Source organism: Salmo trutta, chromosome 32, assembly GCF_901001165.1.
Source record: "Salmo trutta chromosome 32, fSalTru1.1, whole genome shotgun sequence".
NCBI lineage: Eukaryota > Metazoa > Chordata > Actinopteri > Salmoniformes > Salmonidae > Salmo > Salmo trutta.
Window position 1 is genome coordinate 1,562,672 of NC_042988.1, and position 15,190 is coordinate 1,577,861.

A 15,190-nucleotide genomic window follows, 5' to 3' on the forward strand; every position below is an offset into this window, starting at 1 on the left:
TGACTTAAATTAGCTTGAAAATCTATGACAAGACTTGAAAATGGCCGTCTAGCAATGATTAACAACCAACTTGACAGAGCTTGAGGAATTTTTTAAATAATAATGTGCAAATATTGTACAATCCAGGTGTGCAAAGGTCGTAGGGTCCCGATCCAAGTTAAGCGAGCTTAAATGGTACGTAATTCACTTTTTATGCACTTTTCTCTCTGCTTATTCTGACCTTAAATCTTAAAGGAAAACTCCACCGAAATTATTTTTTTGGTATTTGGTTAATTAGTGCATTGCTGATCTAGTCCCAAAACGTTTTGCATGTCAGCAATCAAGTTTTCAAGATGTCTAACTTTGAAAATACAGAAATCTGACCCATATGATGCATTTAGCATTATTTGATGCAAAACAGATGTTTCATGAGATGAAATAAAAGATCCCTGAAATGTTTCATACGCACAAAAAGCTTATTTCTCTCAAATGCTGTCCACAGTTTTATTTGCATCCCTGTTATTGAGCATTCCTCCTTCGCCAAGATAATCCATCCACCTGACAGGTGTGGCATATTAAGAAGCTGATTAAGCAGCATGATTATTACACAGGTGCACCTTGTGCTGGGGGCAGTAAAAGGCCACTCTAAAATGTGCAGTTTTGCCAAACTAAACAACGCCACATGACCCCTCGAGTTTTGAGGGAGTGTGCAATTGGCATGCTGACTGCAGGAATGACCACCAGAGCTGTTGCCAGATAATTGAATGTTAATTTCTCTACCATAAGCCGTCTCCAACCTCGTTTTAGAGAATTTGGCAGTATGTCCAACCGGCCTCACAACTACAGAACAAGTGTAACTACGCCAGCCCAGGACCACCACATCCGGCTTCTTCCCTGGCATAGCCGCAGGAAGTAGTTTGGGGGTGGGGGTGCTGCAAAAATGCTTGCCCGCGCTGAAGATGTCTATTTTGGTCCAGTAAAACAGGACTAGTAAAGGCCCAGAGCACTCATTTTGTGAAATCATTTTAACAAACGTATTTGAGTGTTTACCAGCACTTGTAACTTGTCTGATTATTATCTGTAAAAAAAACAAATATGATAATACTTGTTGAATATACAAATATTTGCTTGATATACAGTGCATTCAGAAAGTATTCAGACTCCAGAGTTCCTCTGTGGAGATGGGAGAACCTTCCAGAAGGACAGCCGTCTGCAGCACTCCACCAATCAGGCCTTTATGGTAGAGTGGCCAGACGGAAGCCACTCCTCAGTAGAAGGCACATGACAGCCCGCTTGGAGTTTGCCAAAAGGCACCTAAAGGACTCTTAGACCATGAAAAACAAGATTATCTGGTCTGATGAAACCAAGATTTGACTCTGGCCTCAATGCCAAGCGTCATGTCTGGAGGAAACCTGGTACCATCCCTACGGTGAAGCATGGTGGTGGCAGCATCATGCTGTGGGGAAGTTTTTCATTGGCAGGGACTGGGAGACTAGTCAGGCTTGAGGGAAGATGAACGGAGCAAAGTACAGAGAGATCCTTGATGAATACCTGCTCCATAGCGCTCAGGACCTCAGACTGGTGCAAAGGTTCACCTTCCAACAGGACAAAAACCCTAAGCACACAGCCAAGACAACACAGGAGTGGCTTTGGGACAAGTTTCTGAATGTCCTTGAGTGGCAAGCCAGAGCCCGGACTTGAACCCGATCAAACTTCTTTGGATAGAGCTGAAAATAGCTGTGCAGCAACGCTTTCCAACCAACCTGACAGACCTTGAGAGGATCTGCAGAGAAGAATGGGAGAAACTCCCCAAATACAGGTATGCCAAATTTGTAACGTCATACCCAAGATGACTCGAGGCTGTAATCGCTGCCAAATGGGATTCAACAAATACTGAGTAAAGGGTCTGAATACTTACAGTTGAAGTCGTATATACACCTTAGCCAAATACATTTAAACTCCGTTTTTCACAATTCCTGACATTTTAATCCTATTTATTTCATCTTTTATTTCTTTCATCACATTCCCAGTGTGTCAGAAGTTTACATACACTCAATTAGTATTTGGTAGCATTGTCTTTAAATTGTTTAACTTGGGTCAAACGTTTCAGGTAGCCTTCCACAAGCTTCCCACAATAAGTTGGGTGAATTTTGGCCCTTTCCTCCTGACAGAGCTGGTGTAACTGAGTCAGGGTTGTAGGCCTCCTTGCTCACACACGCTTTTCAGTTCTGCCCACAAATTTACATTTTAGTCATTTAGCAGACGCTCTTATCCAGAGCGACTTACAGTAGTGAATGCATACATTTCATTTCATGCATTTTTTTTTTGTACTGGCCCCCCCATGGAAATCAAACCCACAACCCTGGCATTGCATACACCATGCTGGCATTGCAAACACCATGCTCTACCAACTGAGCCACAGGGAATTTCTCTATAGGATTGAGGTCAAGGCTTTTTGATGGCCACTCCAATACCTTGACTTTGTTGTCCTTAAGCCATTTTGCCACAACTTTGGAAGCATGCTTGGGGTCATTGTCCATTTGGAAGACCCATTTGCGACCAAGCTTTAACTTCCTGTCTGATGTCTTGAGATGTTGCTTCAATATATCCACATAATTTCCCTTCCTTGTGTAGCCATCTATTTTGTGAAGTGCACCAGTCCCTCCTGCAGTAAAGGACCTCCACAACATAATGCTGCCACCCTGTGCTTTACAGATGGGATGATGTTCTTCGGCTTGCAAGCCTCACCCTTTTTCCTCCAAACATAACAATGGTCAATATGGCCAAACAGTTCTATTTTTGTTTCATCAGACCAGAGGACATTTCTCCAAAAAGTACAATTTTTGTCTTCATGTGCAGTTACAAACCATAGTCTGGCTTTTTTTATGGCGGTTTTGGAGCAGTGGATTCTTCCTTGCTGAGCGTCCTTTCAGGTTATGTCAATATAGGACTCGTTTTACTGTGGCTATAGATACTTTTGTACCTGTTTCCTCCGGCATCTTCACAAGGTCCTTTGCTGTTGTTCTGGGATTGATTTGCACTTTTTGCACCAAAGTACGTTCATCACTTGGAGACGGAACGCGTCTCCTTCCTGAGCGGTATGACGGCTGCGTGGTCCCATGGTGTTTATACTTGCATACCATTGTTTGTACAGATGAACGTGGTACGTTCAGGCGTTTGTAAATTGCCCCCAAGGATGAACCAGACTTGTGGAGGTCTACAATTGTTTTTCTGAGGTCTTGGCTGATTTCTTTTGATTTTCCCATGATGTCAAGCAAAGTGGCACTGAGTTTGAAGGTAGGCCTTGAAATACATCCACAGGTACACCTCCAATTGACTCAAATTATGTAAATGAGCCTATCAGAAGCTTCTAAAGGCATGACATCATTTTCTGGAATTTTCCAAGCAGTTTAAAGGCACAGTCAATTTAGTGTATGTAAACTTCTGACCCACTGGAATTGTGATACAGTGAATTATAAGTGGAATAATCTGTCTGTAAACAATTCTTGGAAAAATAACTTGTCATGCACAAAGTAGATATCCTAACCAACTTGCCAAAACTATAGTTTGTTAACAAGAAATTTGTGAAGTGGTTGAAAAATGAGGTTTAATGACTCCAACCTAAGTGTATGTAAACCTCCGACTTAAACTGTATGTAAATGTATTTTTAAAAAATATTACAAATTTGCAAACATTTCTAAAAACCTGTTTTTGCTTTGTCATTTGGGGTATTGTGTGTAGATTGATTAGGGGGGGAAATGATTTAATCAATTTTAGAATAAGGCTGTAATGTAACAAAATGTGGAAAAAGTCAAGGGGTCTGAATGCAATATGTTTTCCAGTTTCTTGAAATACTTTGCAAATGCAACTTACTACTTTGTGAAAACAGAAACGGTCTATTCATTCATTTTCCATATTAGTAAACTCTCTTATCCACAGCAACTTACAGTAGTGAGTGCATACATTTTCATACTGGTTCCCCAATGGAATCGAACCCACAACCCTAGCATTGCAAGCGCCATGCTCTACCAAATGAGCCACATTATCACATCATCACAAACCACTTGATGGCTCAATGTGCTCAATTACTGTATTGTGCATTGTTTTTCATCATGGTGATGAAAAGTCTACAGGTACAAACCTAGATGACCAGCCGATGTACAATACAGTAAAGTACATTAAGTGGTTTGTAAGGATGGTAAATTAATACTACACCAAGAGTGGTTGTTTTCAATGTTATTTGATCAAGATAAATATTTAATTTGATGTGGATGTTTTGTGTCTTTGCCCATAACTTTGCACATTTTGATGTAAATGGACAGGGTTTAATTGTTTCTGGATTTCATTAGAATGACAATTGCAGAGAATGGGACAGCAACTCTTAAAATTCCAACTATTGAATCCTGCAAGATACTGTTCTTAATTATTCAACTACCTCTTTTGCCAAAGGAGGGATGATGAAAAAATGTTTTTTTTTTGTCTGCAATACCTCTAATATTAGTAAAGGCCCAATGCACTACTTTTGTGTATATGTTTTTATTCTATTTTTATTTTATTCTGATTGTTCAGGGGGTGCTGCAGCACCTTCAGTACCCCTACTTCCTACGACTATGCCTGTGGGATGATCTTAGACCAGCCAGCTGGGCAGCTGATGAAACTGTGGGTTTGCACAACATAAGAAAGCTCATCTGTGTGCTCGTCCTCCTCACCAGGGTCTTGACTTGACTGCAGTTCAGCGTCTTTACTGATTTCAGTGGGCAAATGCTCACCTTCGATGGCCACTGGCACGCTGGAGAAGTGTGCTTTTCACAGATTAATCTCGGTTTCAACTGTGCTGGAAAGATGCCAGACCTGTATGGTGTGGTGTGGGCGAGCGGTTTGCTGATGTCAGAATGGTGAACAGAGTGCCCCATGATGGTGATGGGGTTATGGTATAGGCAGTGTCATGATTGTCCTGTGAGGATCAGAATGGGTCAGATCAGACTTGTGGGGGGTGACAGTAATCAGGCGTCTCTCCCACAGAGGGGAGAGGGGGAGCTGCTGGATGGTCGACCGTTCACACCCGGTTGTTAATTACAAGAGAGGGAGACTCTCTTGCTCTACAATATTGGCTAATGGAATGTCTTTTGTCTCCAGAGACTTTTGCCCTCCTAAAACTCTTAACGTCCAAAAGTGGATAATGGAACAATAATTTTAACATGGGGAATGTGGGAAATGGTCAGTGGGGAACTATGGAAAACGAATGTAATATCGGTTTTCATTTTGTGATGTTATTAAAAACTGTATGAACCAAATACTGTAAAGGATACCTCTATCTGTCAAGTTTTCATCCAATATGTCGTACATACCATATTTTGTTAAGATAGGAATGTGATTTTAGTTTTCCAATAGGGTAATAGTTTTGATATCCTTTGCACATTATGTAGCCACGCCCTGAGTGAGGTCGGAGAGCTTGTTATCATTGACAGAATGCCACCTTTGACTAAGAGTGCATAAAGGCTTGGAAGAGAATTCAACATTTAGACCAGGAAATGTGAGGCGAGAGCTACATGTTTAAATGGTTGAAACTCAACCTCAACAAGCGGTGAAGAAATAAACTCACCTTCCTTTAGACCAGAGAGACAAAGAGCTGCAGCTCATGTCCATCATGGTCCAAAGCCTGAATACCAACATGAGGAGGAAGAGGCGAGAAGCTCACCTCAGACAATCACTGGTACAGTTGATTAGCTGTCTCAAGTCAGATATCGAGAATAGCGAATCTAAGTGAGGCCATATTACTACGCTCATCACCAATGGGAACCGTCAACATGCTTGGTTATCTTCCAGAGTGAACAACAGTAGAAGACAGGAAACAGGAGACCCCATTCGGACAATCAGAGCCATACAGCTGGAAAGCCAACAACTTTCCGAAAAGGCTTGGATTCGACCGAGATAAACAATGAACGAGGGCATTTCACACGTAAATACATTCATGATTTCTTAATTCAAACAGGTGACGGTTTGTGTGCAAGGTATATGATTAATGTGAGGACAGTCCTAGAATGTATACATGATGTATACAAGTGTGCCTTTTTCTTTCTCTCTCTCTTCCCCCCTCTCCATCTATGTTGTAACAAGCTGTCATATCTTGTCAGTCCACTAGGGACTTTTGTCTCATGTAAGTGTGTGTATTCTGTGTTATTATTTAATTAGCTAGTAAATAAATGATTAAACCAATTCTGAATAATGCGCAAGGCTGGGGTTTTTGCAGATCCAAGAAGGTTACAATTGTTCAGAATGAGTATTTGATAAGAGGTAATGATTAATAAGATGACTGTTTATCGATGTTATAGGTAAAGACCTTATAGAGTTTAATTCAGGAGATGGTAACTCTAAACAACTTCTTCCGTGGTGCCCCAAATCCTAATGAGTTAATTGTTACATGATTAATTTAATCGGGTAACAATTAAACATAGTTGGTGGATTAAATAAATAACAGTCATCAGATTAATGACAGTAAAGTCCCAACATTTTATCGATGGCAATTTGAATGCACAGAGATACCGTGACGAGATCCTGAGGCCCATTGTCGTGCCATTCATCTGCCGCCATCACCTCATGTTTCAGCATGATGATGCACAGCCCAATGCCGCAACGATCTGTACGTAATTCCTAGAAGCTGAAAATGTCCCAGTTCTTCCATGGCCTGCATACTCACCAGGCATTTCACCTGTTGAGAATGTTAGGGATGCTCTGGATCAACGTGTACGACAGCGTATTCCAGTTCCCAACAAAATACAGCAGCTTCACACAGCCATTGAAGAGGAGTGGGACAACATTCCACAGGCCGCATTCAACAGCCTGATCAACTCTATGCAAAGGAGATGTGTTGTGCTGCATGAGGCAAATGGTGGTCACACCAGATACTGACTGGTTTTCTGATCCACACACTACCTTTTAAAAAAAAAGTTATCTGTGACAAACAGATGAATATCTGTATTCCCAGTCATGTGAAATCCATAGAGTAGGGCCTAATTAATTTATTTCAATTGACTGATTTCCTTATATGATCTGTAACTCAGTGAAACTGTTGCATGTTGCGTTTATATTTTTAAATCTACGAATTGGTGCTGAAACGGAGACGAATATGCATATATTTATTTCGATGGATTTCTTTCATTGACGCCTAATATTCTGAACCCGATATATATATAACTAGATATGTTCTATTGAGTCTGTCGTCAAAATTCAAACTAAAAGGCACACCGTATTTAAAGGTTTGGCTTAAGATAAATGTACTAAAAACCCTATTGAATGAAAACTCTATGAGAAAATCCGTTGGCCAGTAAGTAGGAGGGTTTGCAGTGGTTGAATTACCACACCAGTAAATACTTATGTAAATGAGATATTTCTGTAATTCATTTTAAATAAATTTGCTAACTTTTCTATAAAATTGTTTTCACTTTGTCATTATTGGGTACTGTGTGTAGATGGGAGATTATTATTTTTTTTAATTCAGGCTGTAACAAAACAAAATGTGTAATAAGTGAAGGGGTATGAATAGTTTCTGAAGGCACTGTATATTTGGCCTTGTGTTTTAGGTTATTGTCCTGCTGAAAGGTGTCTCCCAGTGTCTGTTGGAAAGCAGAATGAACCAGGTTTTCCTCTAGGATTTTGCATGTGCTTAGATCTATTCCGTTTATTTTATCATAAAAAACTCCCTAGTCCTTGCCGATGACAAGCATACCCATAACATGATGCAGCCACCACCAGGCTTGAAAATATTAAGAGTGGCACTCAGTGATGTGTTGTGTTGGTTTTGCCCCAAACATAAGACTTTGTATTCAGGAATTAAAGTACATTTCTTTGCCACATTTTTTGCAGTTTTACTTTAGTGCCTTATTGCAAACCTTGATGCATATTTTGGATTTTTTTTATTTTGCATTGGCTTCCTTCTTTTGACTCTGTCAATTAAGGTTAATATTGTGGGGTAACTACAATGTTGTTGATCCATCCTCAGTTCTATCACAGACAAACTAACTGTTTTATAGTCACCATTGGCCTCATGGTGTAATCCCTGTGCGATTCCTTCCTCTTTGTCAACGGGGTTAGGAAGGATACCTGCGTCTTTGAAGTGACTGGGTGTATTGATACGCCATCCAAAATGTCATTAATAACTTCATCATGCTCAAAGGGATATTCAATGTATGTTTAGGTGCCCTTCTTTGTGAGGCATTGGAACACCTCCCTGGTCTTTGCGGTTTAATCTGTATTTGAAATTCACAGCTCGACTCAGGAACCTTACAGATAATTGTATGTGTGCAGTACAGTCATTCAAAAATCATGTTAAACACTATTATATCACACAGAGGGAGTCCATGCAACTTATGTATGCACATTTTTACTCCTGAATTTATTTAGGCTTGCAATAACAAAGGGGTTGAATACTTATTGACTCAAGACATTACAGCTTTACTTTTTTTTAAAATTAATTTGTAAAAATGTCTAATAACATAATTCCACTTTGACATTACGAGGTATTGCGTGTAGGCCAGTGACGCAAAATCGAAATTTAATCCATCTTAAATTCAGGCTGTAACACAGCAAAATGTTTAAAAAGTCAAGGGGTGTGAATACTTTCTGAAGGCACTGTACTTTTCAATGTAGGTCTACTTTTATGACCACTGATCATACCAACTCACTCTCTTCACAGACACTTAAAACACACACTGATACAAAATATTTTTGCGGCTTTCTGTAGTAGGCAGCTGTACTGTAGGTTATAGGAGTGATATTGCTGCTTTGATGAAATATTTATTGAAAGAATGACAACACATCTTCGCCATAGTTACACAAGATAACATTGAGATTAAACTGCAAGGTGTGAGATTCACAGTGAGTTAACTTTAAGATTGAATTTACACTGCAAGGAGAATCCTTGTACTGTACGTTCTTTAATTGCATATCTGCTGCTGCTCTCTGTATGGCCTGGATGGCCATGGATGTAGAATGCAATAGATCTACCTCTGAAACTTAGCAATAACCACTGACAGAGAGAGAAGAGAGAAAGGCGAACATAGGCCACATTTTTCTAATCTCATTCATTCATAGTGATTTATTGTGTTTTAATCTGAAGGCACACATTCACAGTTCGGTCAGTGTATTTATTTTATTCATTTTAGCAGTTTTAAAGATGTCGTCTGTAACATAACACCTCTTGGTTTTTGAAGAATATGTCGTGAAGAAGCGGTGTACTGCTTTCTTACCGCATCATGATCCAAAAACACTCTTAAACCTCCGAGGGGAACCAACTGTGAAGAAGGAAGTTTGTAAACACTGAATGTGGCCGAACAGCCAACTGTATCACTTCAAATAAATTTGGATGAATGAATTTAAATGAATAAAACATTCTCAATGAATTTCATTCCTTTATTGTTACAGGTATATCATAGACATTAAGGGTGGTTGTATGTGTGATAGGCTATGTACTGTACTCAAAGGACTTTTAACCAGGATCTAAAATGTAACTGTGCAACATGAACATCTATAGTACTGCTGTTAGAGGTGCCTAAAGTTGACAGGGTATGTTCCAAATGGACTTGAGCTTCACTCTTCCGAATCTGAACCACTGTCCTTGTTACCTCTTTGTACACCTTCAATTCAATCCGTAAACACGGAAGTTCCGAACTGCGGCATCGTTTAAAGGCAATGTTCCCACGTTAGCGGAGACTGCATTCACAGTAAACTCTGCATACTGTATGTCGGCTCAATCGGAAATTACCTTTAAATGCAGCATAGGTTGGCCTTGCAATCAGATTGAGTCCTAATTCAAAAAGTCAAATAAAAAAAAAAGATCACAAAAAACAGTTGAAAATAAATCAATCAACAGAGAAAAGAAAGACAGACAACATGGCCTCTGGTTTTCAGCGCACAAATAGGTTTAATATTTAATCCACACAGATAAAGAGATCAACATATGAGTAACATACTGAACAAGAAGGGGAGGGGCCTTGGACATGTCTGGAGAGTTAACGAATCGTCAATGACAGCTGTCACTCAAAACAGGCGACCATGCACAAACCTCACTGTCCAACTATTAGTCTGGGAATCAGAGTAGAGTGGGTGGTTGGTGAATTAGTTATGAACCAAACAGCTCACAGTCGAGGATATGCCTGGCTCTCTCTCTCCTTCCACTATTTGGCACGGTTACTTTCCCCTTCGCCCTTACCCCTTTGGTGTTCACAGACCTGAGAAGACTAGATAGGTTTTTACAAAGGCCGAAACAGAACTGAGCCTCTTTACCTGTCCATTTTCTCTACAGGAGAGTTTGGGTTTGATAGACAGTGCAGCCTGACTGACTGACTGACTGATCTACAAATCACCTTGCATCATAAATAACTACTCGTTATTATTTGTAAATCAATCAGTCAGTCACAATTTACCCACAATGCATCACATATTTGATCCGCTCAAACACGGCCAATCTATGTCCATAAGGCTGTCTGGAAACTTGCTTCTAAAGTGGAGCAATTAAAATCCCTGTTCATCCTCTGATGCCAAAACAAGAGTTTCTCTTCACTCCACTACACCTGATTTACTGGCTCAGTTATTCCCCATGAATTTAACTACATCTGTATTCCAAATGGCACCCTATTCCCTATATAGTACACTACTTTTGACAAGGAACCATAGGGCTCTGGTCAAAAGTAGTGCATTATAAAGGGCATAGGGCGCCATTTTCCGAGGAATCCTGAGTCTGCACACCTCCTGATCAAACTTCACTGTATTTACAGGCCAATGCATTCAAGACTGATCTTGTTTTTTTCCCAGTACATTCAACAATGTCTCCTCACCTAACTAACAGCTGGCTGAGGTAAAATCACTCTGAACCAACCAATCAACTGTCAGTCTCTTTCTCTCTACATTCAACTCACCAATGAGCGGCTAGTGACAGTGTCACTCACTCCGACCAATAGCTGCCCATCTCTGAATTCCTCTTGACCAATCAGCTGTCTCTGTTTCCAGCGTGGTCAGTGAGCTGAAAGCTGATTGGAGGTGGGGGGTCTTAGTAAATCATACCATAAATAGTTTTGGGATTACTGGTTGGCAAAACTTGGGTAATTTCTGGAGAGGCGTTATATTATGCAGTAGTCTTTAATGTTCCTGTACTTGTGCTGTTGATAAGATGCAGGTGGGCGAGGCGAGAAAGGGTTGGGTTAGGGGTGAATGTAGGTATCAGGGGGTAGCTTGGGGGAAGATGCAGGCCATTACAAGTCAAAGGTCAAATACAGGAGAGATACAGATGTACTTCCAGGGGAAAGTACATCTGGGTGCCGTCTAAAACGGCACCCTATTCCCTATATAGTGCATTAGTTTTGTCCAGCGCAATATGGGTCTTTATCAAAAGTAATGCACCATATAGGGACTAGGGTGCCATTTAAGACACACTCCAGGCTTTAGGGAGTAGATACAGGGTAGCGGAGGTAGTTAAGAGGCAGGGGTAGTTACAAGGCTCATGGTGGGAGGAGACAATTACATTGGTAGAAGCGGCAAGAAACAGGGCGAGGGAGGGAGGGGAAGGGGGCAGTCATAGTCAAGGTATTTTGAAAGTTACTGGACTGGGGGAGTGATACTTACAAGGCAATAGGTAGTTACAAGGTCTTTGGGGGAGATATCGATAGTTAAAAGGGGTGTAATATTACGTACAGGGTCTGAGGGGTCATTTCCAAGCCTAGGGATAGTTACATCATGACCAGGGGTAGATACAGGGGCAGGGAAGAGCGGGGTGGGTAGGGTGGGTTAGTTTTAGGATGGGAGAAGGGGGTGATCATCTGGGTGCAAGAAGGGGGACAGGGTGATCCTTGAGGGTGGGAGTGTCACTCGGGGACGTAGGACACCTGCCACACGATGATATGGCTCCGCTCGGCTTTGCACACGGCAGGCTTCATCTGCGGGGCGCCCCCCGGCACCTCCCCTTCCTCTGTCTCGTCGTCCTCGCCATCACCTGACACACAGATGAAGTGAGAGAGTCAGTCAGCATGAAAAGACACACCCGGGGTCTGTCACCTTTGCACTGAAGTGTTTCTACACATCCACACATATAAAAGCATCGGATTGGTATTTTAAATCTATATAGTGAAATGAACAAGTGCACAACTAGGGCAGAAGGGTAGAGAATCTGGAGACAAGTAGAATTCGACTTGGGTGTATATGGCAGTGTGTGCGTGCATGCGTGAGTGATTTTCCTCACCGATGCGGAAGTCGATGTAGCCCTCCCCTCCACTCAGCACCAGGACGTTATGTACGCTCTGAGCCTCAGCCTCTGGCTGTGCCGAGGACCCCTGACCCTCTGACGGACTGTCCAGCACACTACCATTTAGGGTGGCTAACACGTTGCCTGACAGAAAAACAGAAGATTTGTTTTTATACATACATACATACATACATACATACATACATACATACATACATACATACATACATACATACATACATACATACGTACAGTTGAAGTCGGAAGTTTACATACACCTTAGCCAAATACATTTAAACTCCCCGTCTTAGGTCAGTTAGGATCACCACTTTATTTTAAGAATGTGAAATGTCAGAATAATAGTAGAGAGAATGATTTATTTCAGCTTTTATATATTTCATCACATTCCCAGTGGGTGAGAAGTTAACATACACTCAATTAGTATTTGGTAGCATTGCCTTTAAATGGTTTAACTTGGGGTCAAACGTTTCAGGTAGCCTTCAACAAGCTTCCCACAATAAGTTGGGAGAATTTTGGCCCATTCCTCCTGACAGAGCTGGTGTAACTGAGTCAAGTTTGTAGGCCTCTTTGCTCGCACACGCTTTTTCAGTTCTGCCCACAAATTCTCTATAGGATTGAGGTCAGGGCTTTGTGATGGCCACTCCAATACCTTGACTTTGTTGTCCTTAAGCCATTTTGCCACAACTTTGGAAGTATGCTTGGGGTCATTGTCCATTTGGAAGACCCATTTGCGACCAAACTTTAACTTCCTGACTGATGTCTTGAGATGTTGCTTCAATATATCCACATCATTTTCCATCCTCATGATGCCATCTATTTTGTGAAGTGCACCAATCCCTCCTGCAGCAAAGCACCTCCACAACATGTTGCTACCACCCCCTTGCTTCACGGTTGGGATGGTGTTCTTCAGCTTGCAAGCCTCCCCCTTTTTCCTCCAAACATGACAATGGTCATTATGGCCAAGCAGTTCTATTTTTGTTTCATCAGACCAGAGGACATTTCTCCAAAAAGTAAAATTTTTTCTCCCCATGAGCAGTTGCAAACTGTAGTCTGGCTTTTTTATGGCGGTTTTGGAGCAGTGGCTTCTTCCTTGCTGAGCGGCCTTTTAGGTTATGTTGATATAGGACTCGTTTTACTGTGGATATAGATACTTTTGTACCCGTTTCCTCAAGCATCTTCACAAGGTCCTTTGCTGTTGTTCTGGGATTGATTTGCACTTTCGCACCAAAGTACGTTCATCTCTAGGAGACAGAACGCGTCTCCTTCCTGAGCGGTATGACGCCTACGTGGTCCTATGGTGTTTATACTTGCGTACTATTGTTTGTACAGATGAACGTGGTACCTTCAGGCATTTGGAAATTGCTCCCAAGGATGAACCAGACTTGTGGAGGTCCCTTTTGATTTTTTTTGATTTTCCCATGATGTCAAGCAAAGAGGCACTGAGTTTGAAGGTAGGCCTTGAAATACATCCACAGGTACACCTCCAATTGACTCAAATGATGTGAATAAGCCTATCAGAAGCTTCTTAAGCCATGACATCATTTTCTGGAATTTTCCAAGCTGTTTAAAGGCACAGTCAACTTAGTGTATGTAAACTTCTGACCCACTGGAATTGTGATACAGTGAATTATAAGTTAAATAATCTGTAAACAATTGTTGGAAAAATGACTTGTGTTATGCACAAAGTAGACGTCCTAACCGACTTGCCAAAACTATAGTTTAACAAGAAATTTGTGGAGTGGTTGAAAAACAAGTTTTAATGACTCCAACCAAAGTGAATGTAAACTTCCGACTTCAACTGTGTGTGTGTGTGTATATATATATATATATATATATATATATATATATATATATATATATATATATATATATAAAAATAACAGGTAATGAGAAACAGATCAGTCAATCAATTGTATTTATAATGCCCTTTTTACATCAGCAGTTGTCACATAGTACTAAAGGACGTTACCAATAGATACCCACAAATTAAACACTGTAAACCACTTTGCATTTTAGTGCCCAGTTGACAACCTGGTCCATCCTCACAGTCCTCAAATACATCAAGTTGAGAGTATTGACAGTAGGTATAATACTTTTTTTGTTAGTCAATTACTCCACATTTGATGAAATGTGTTTAGGAGTATAATAAACTCTATTTACTTTTATTGACTTTATAAAATCAAATTATGATTACTAACTGACCTGGCACAGAGACAAAGAACTTGACGGCATCTCTGTGTCCATGGAAACAGAGCTGAGCCTGGGCCATGGAGCAGTATGGGATGAAGCTGCCGCTGCTTTTCTCTGGGTTGTCGTCCGCATACACATGAATCACACCCCCGGCCACGCCGCCGGATGACGTCGGAGACACCTTATTGGCTATCAGGATAAGAGTGGAGTCAATAGCCAATCAGAACATCTGACATCTGACAGACCAGCGAATAGGACACGGACATTGATGTATGAGACCATCCAATCACAATAGCACACACAGAGCAGGCTTGCCAATAAGACCCATCAATTGGGCAGGCTACATCGTTACAGAGCATTTAAAATAGAAATGTGTAATATAGAACAGACATCCCTCTCAGTCATGCAGAATAGGAAACTGTGTCGGCTGGCAACCCACTGAATAAGCCTGTGGTCATCCACTTATGAATTTGCAAACGGTGAATAAGAAAAAAATCTGAATACTGAAATAGTAGCAATACTAAAACATGCCATCAACATGCAATAATGAAGAGACAAGGCATCCCCAAAACCCCATTACCTAATATTTTGACTACGTCACTAAAATGATCCATATTCATCACACAAATAGCATACAAACATGACTCATACATTAACACCATACACTATCGTTCAAAAGTTTGGGGTCACTTAGAAATGTCCTTGTTTTTGAAAGAAAAGCACATTTTTTGTCCATTAAAATAACATCAAATTGATCAGAAATACAGT

General features: G+C 40.9%; 1 protein-coding gene across 11 annotated transcripts in view; it reads right to left on the reverse strand.

Moving 5' to 3' along the window:
- Positions 1 to 9,873: 9,873 nt before the first annotated feature.
- Positions 9,874 to 15,190, reverse strand: part of mapk8ip3 (mitogen-activated protein kinase 8 interacting protein 3) — a 95,317-nt gene continuing 90,000 nt past the window's right edge. For all 11 annotated transcript variants that reach the window (XM_029726998.1, XM_029727004.1, XM_029727007.1 and 8 more), the window contains 3 exons: positions 14,435 to 14,611; positions 12,209 to 12,355; positions 9,874 to 11,962 (listed from right to left, as the gene is read on the reverse strand). In XM_029726998.1, coding sequence (XP_029582858.1) covers positions 11,835 to 11,962; positions 12,209 to 12,355; positions 14,435 to 14,611 — 452 coding nt within the window. In that variant the 3' untranslated portion in view covers positions 9,874 to 11,834. The remainder of the gene's footprint in view (positions 11,963 to 12,208; positions 12,356 to 14,434; positions 14,612 to 15,190) is intronic.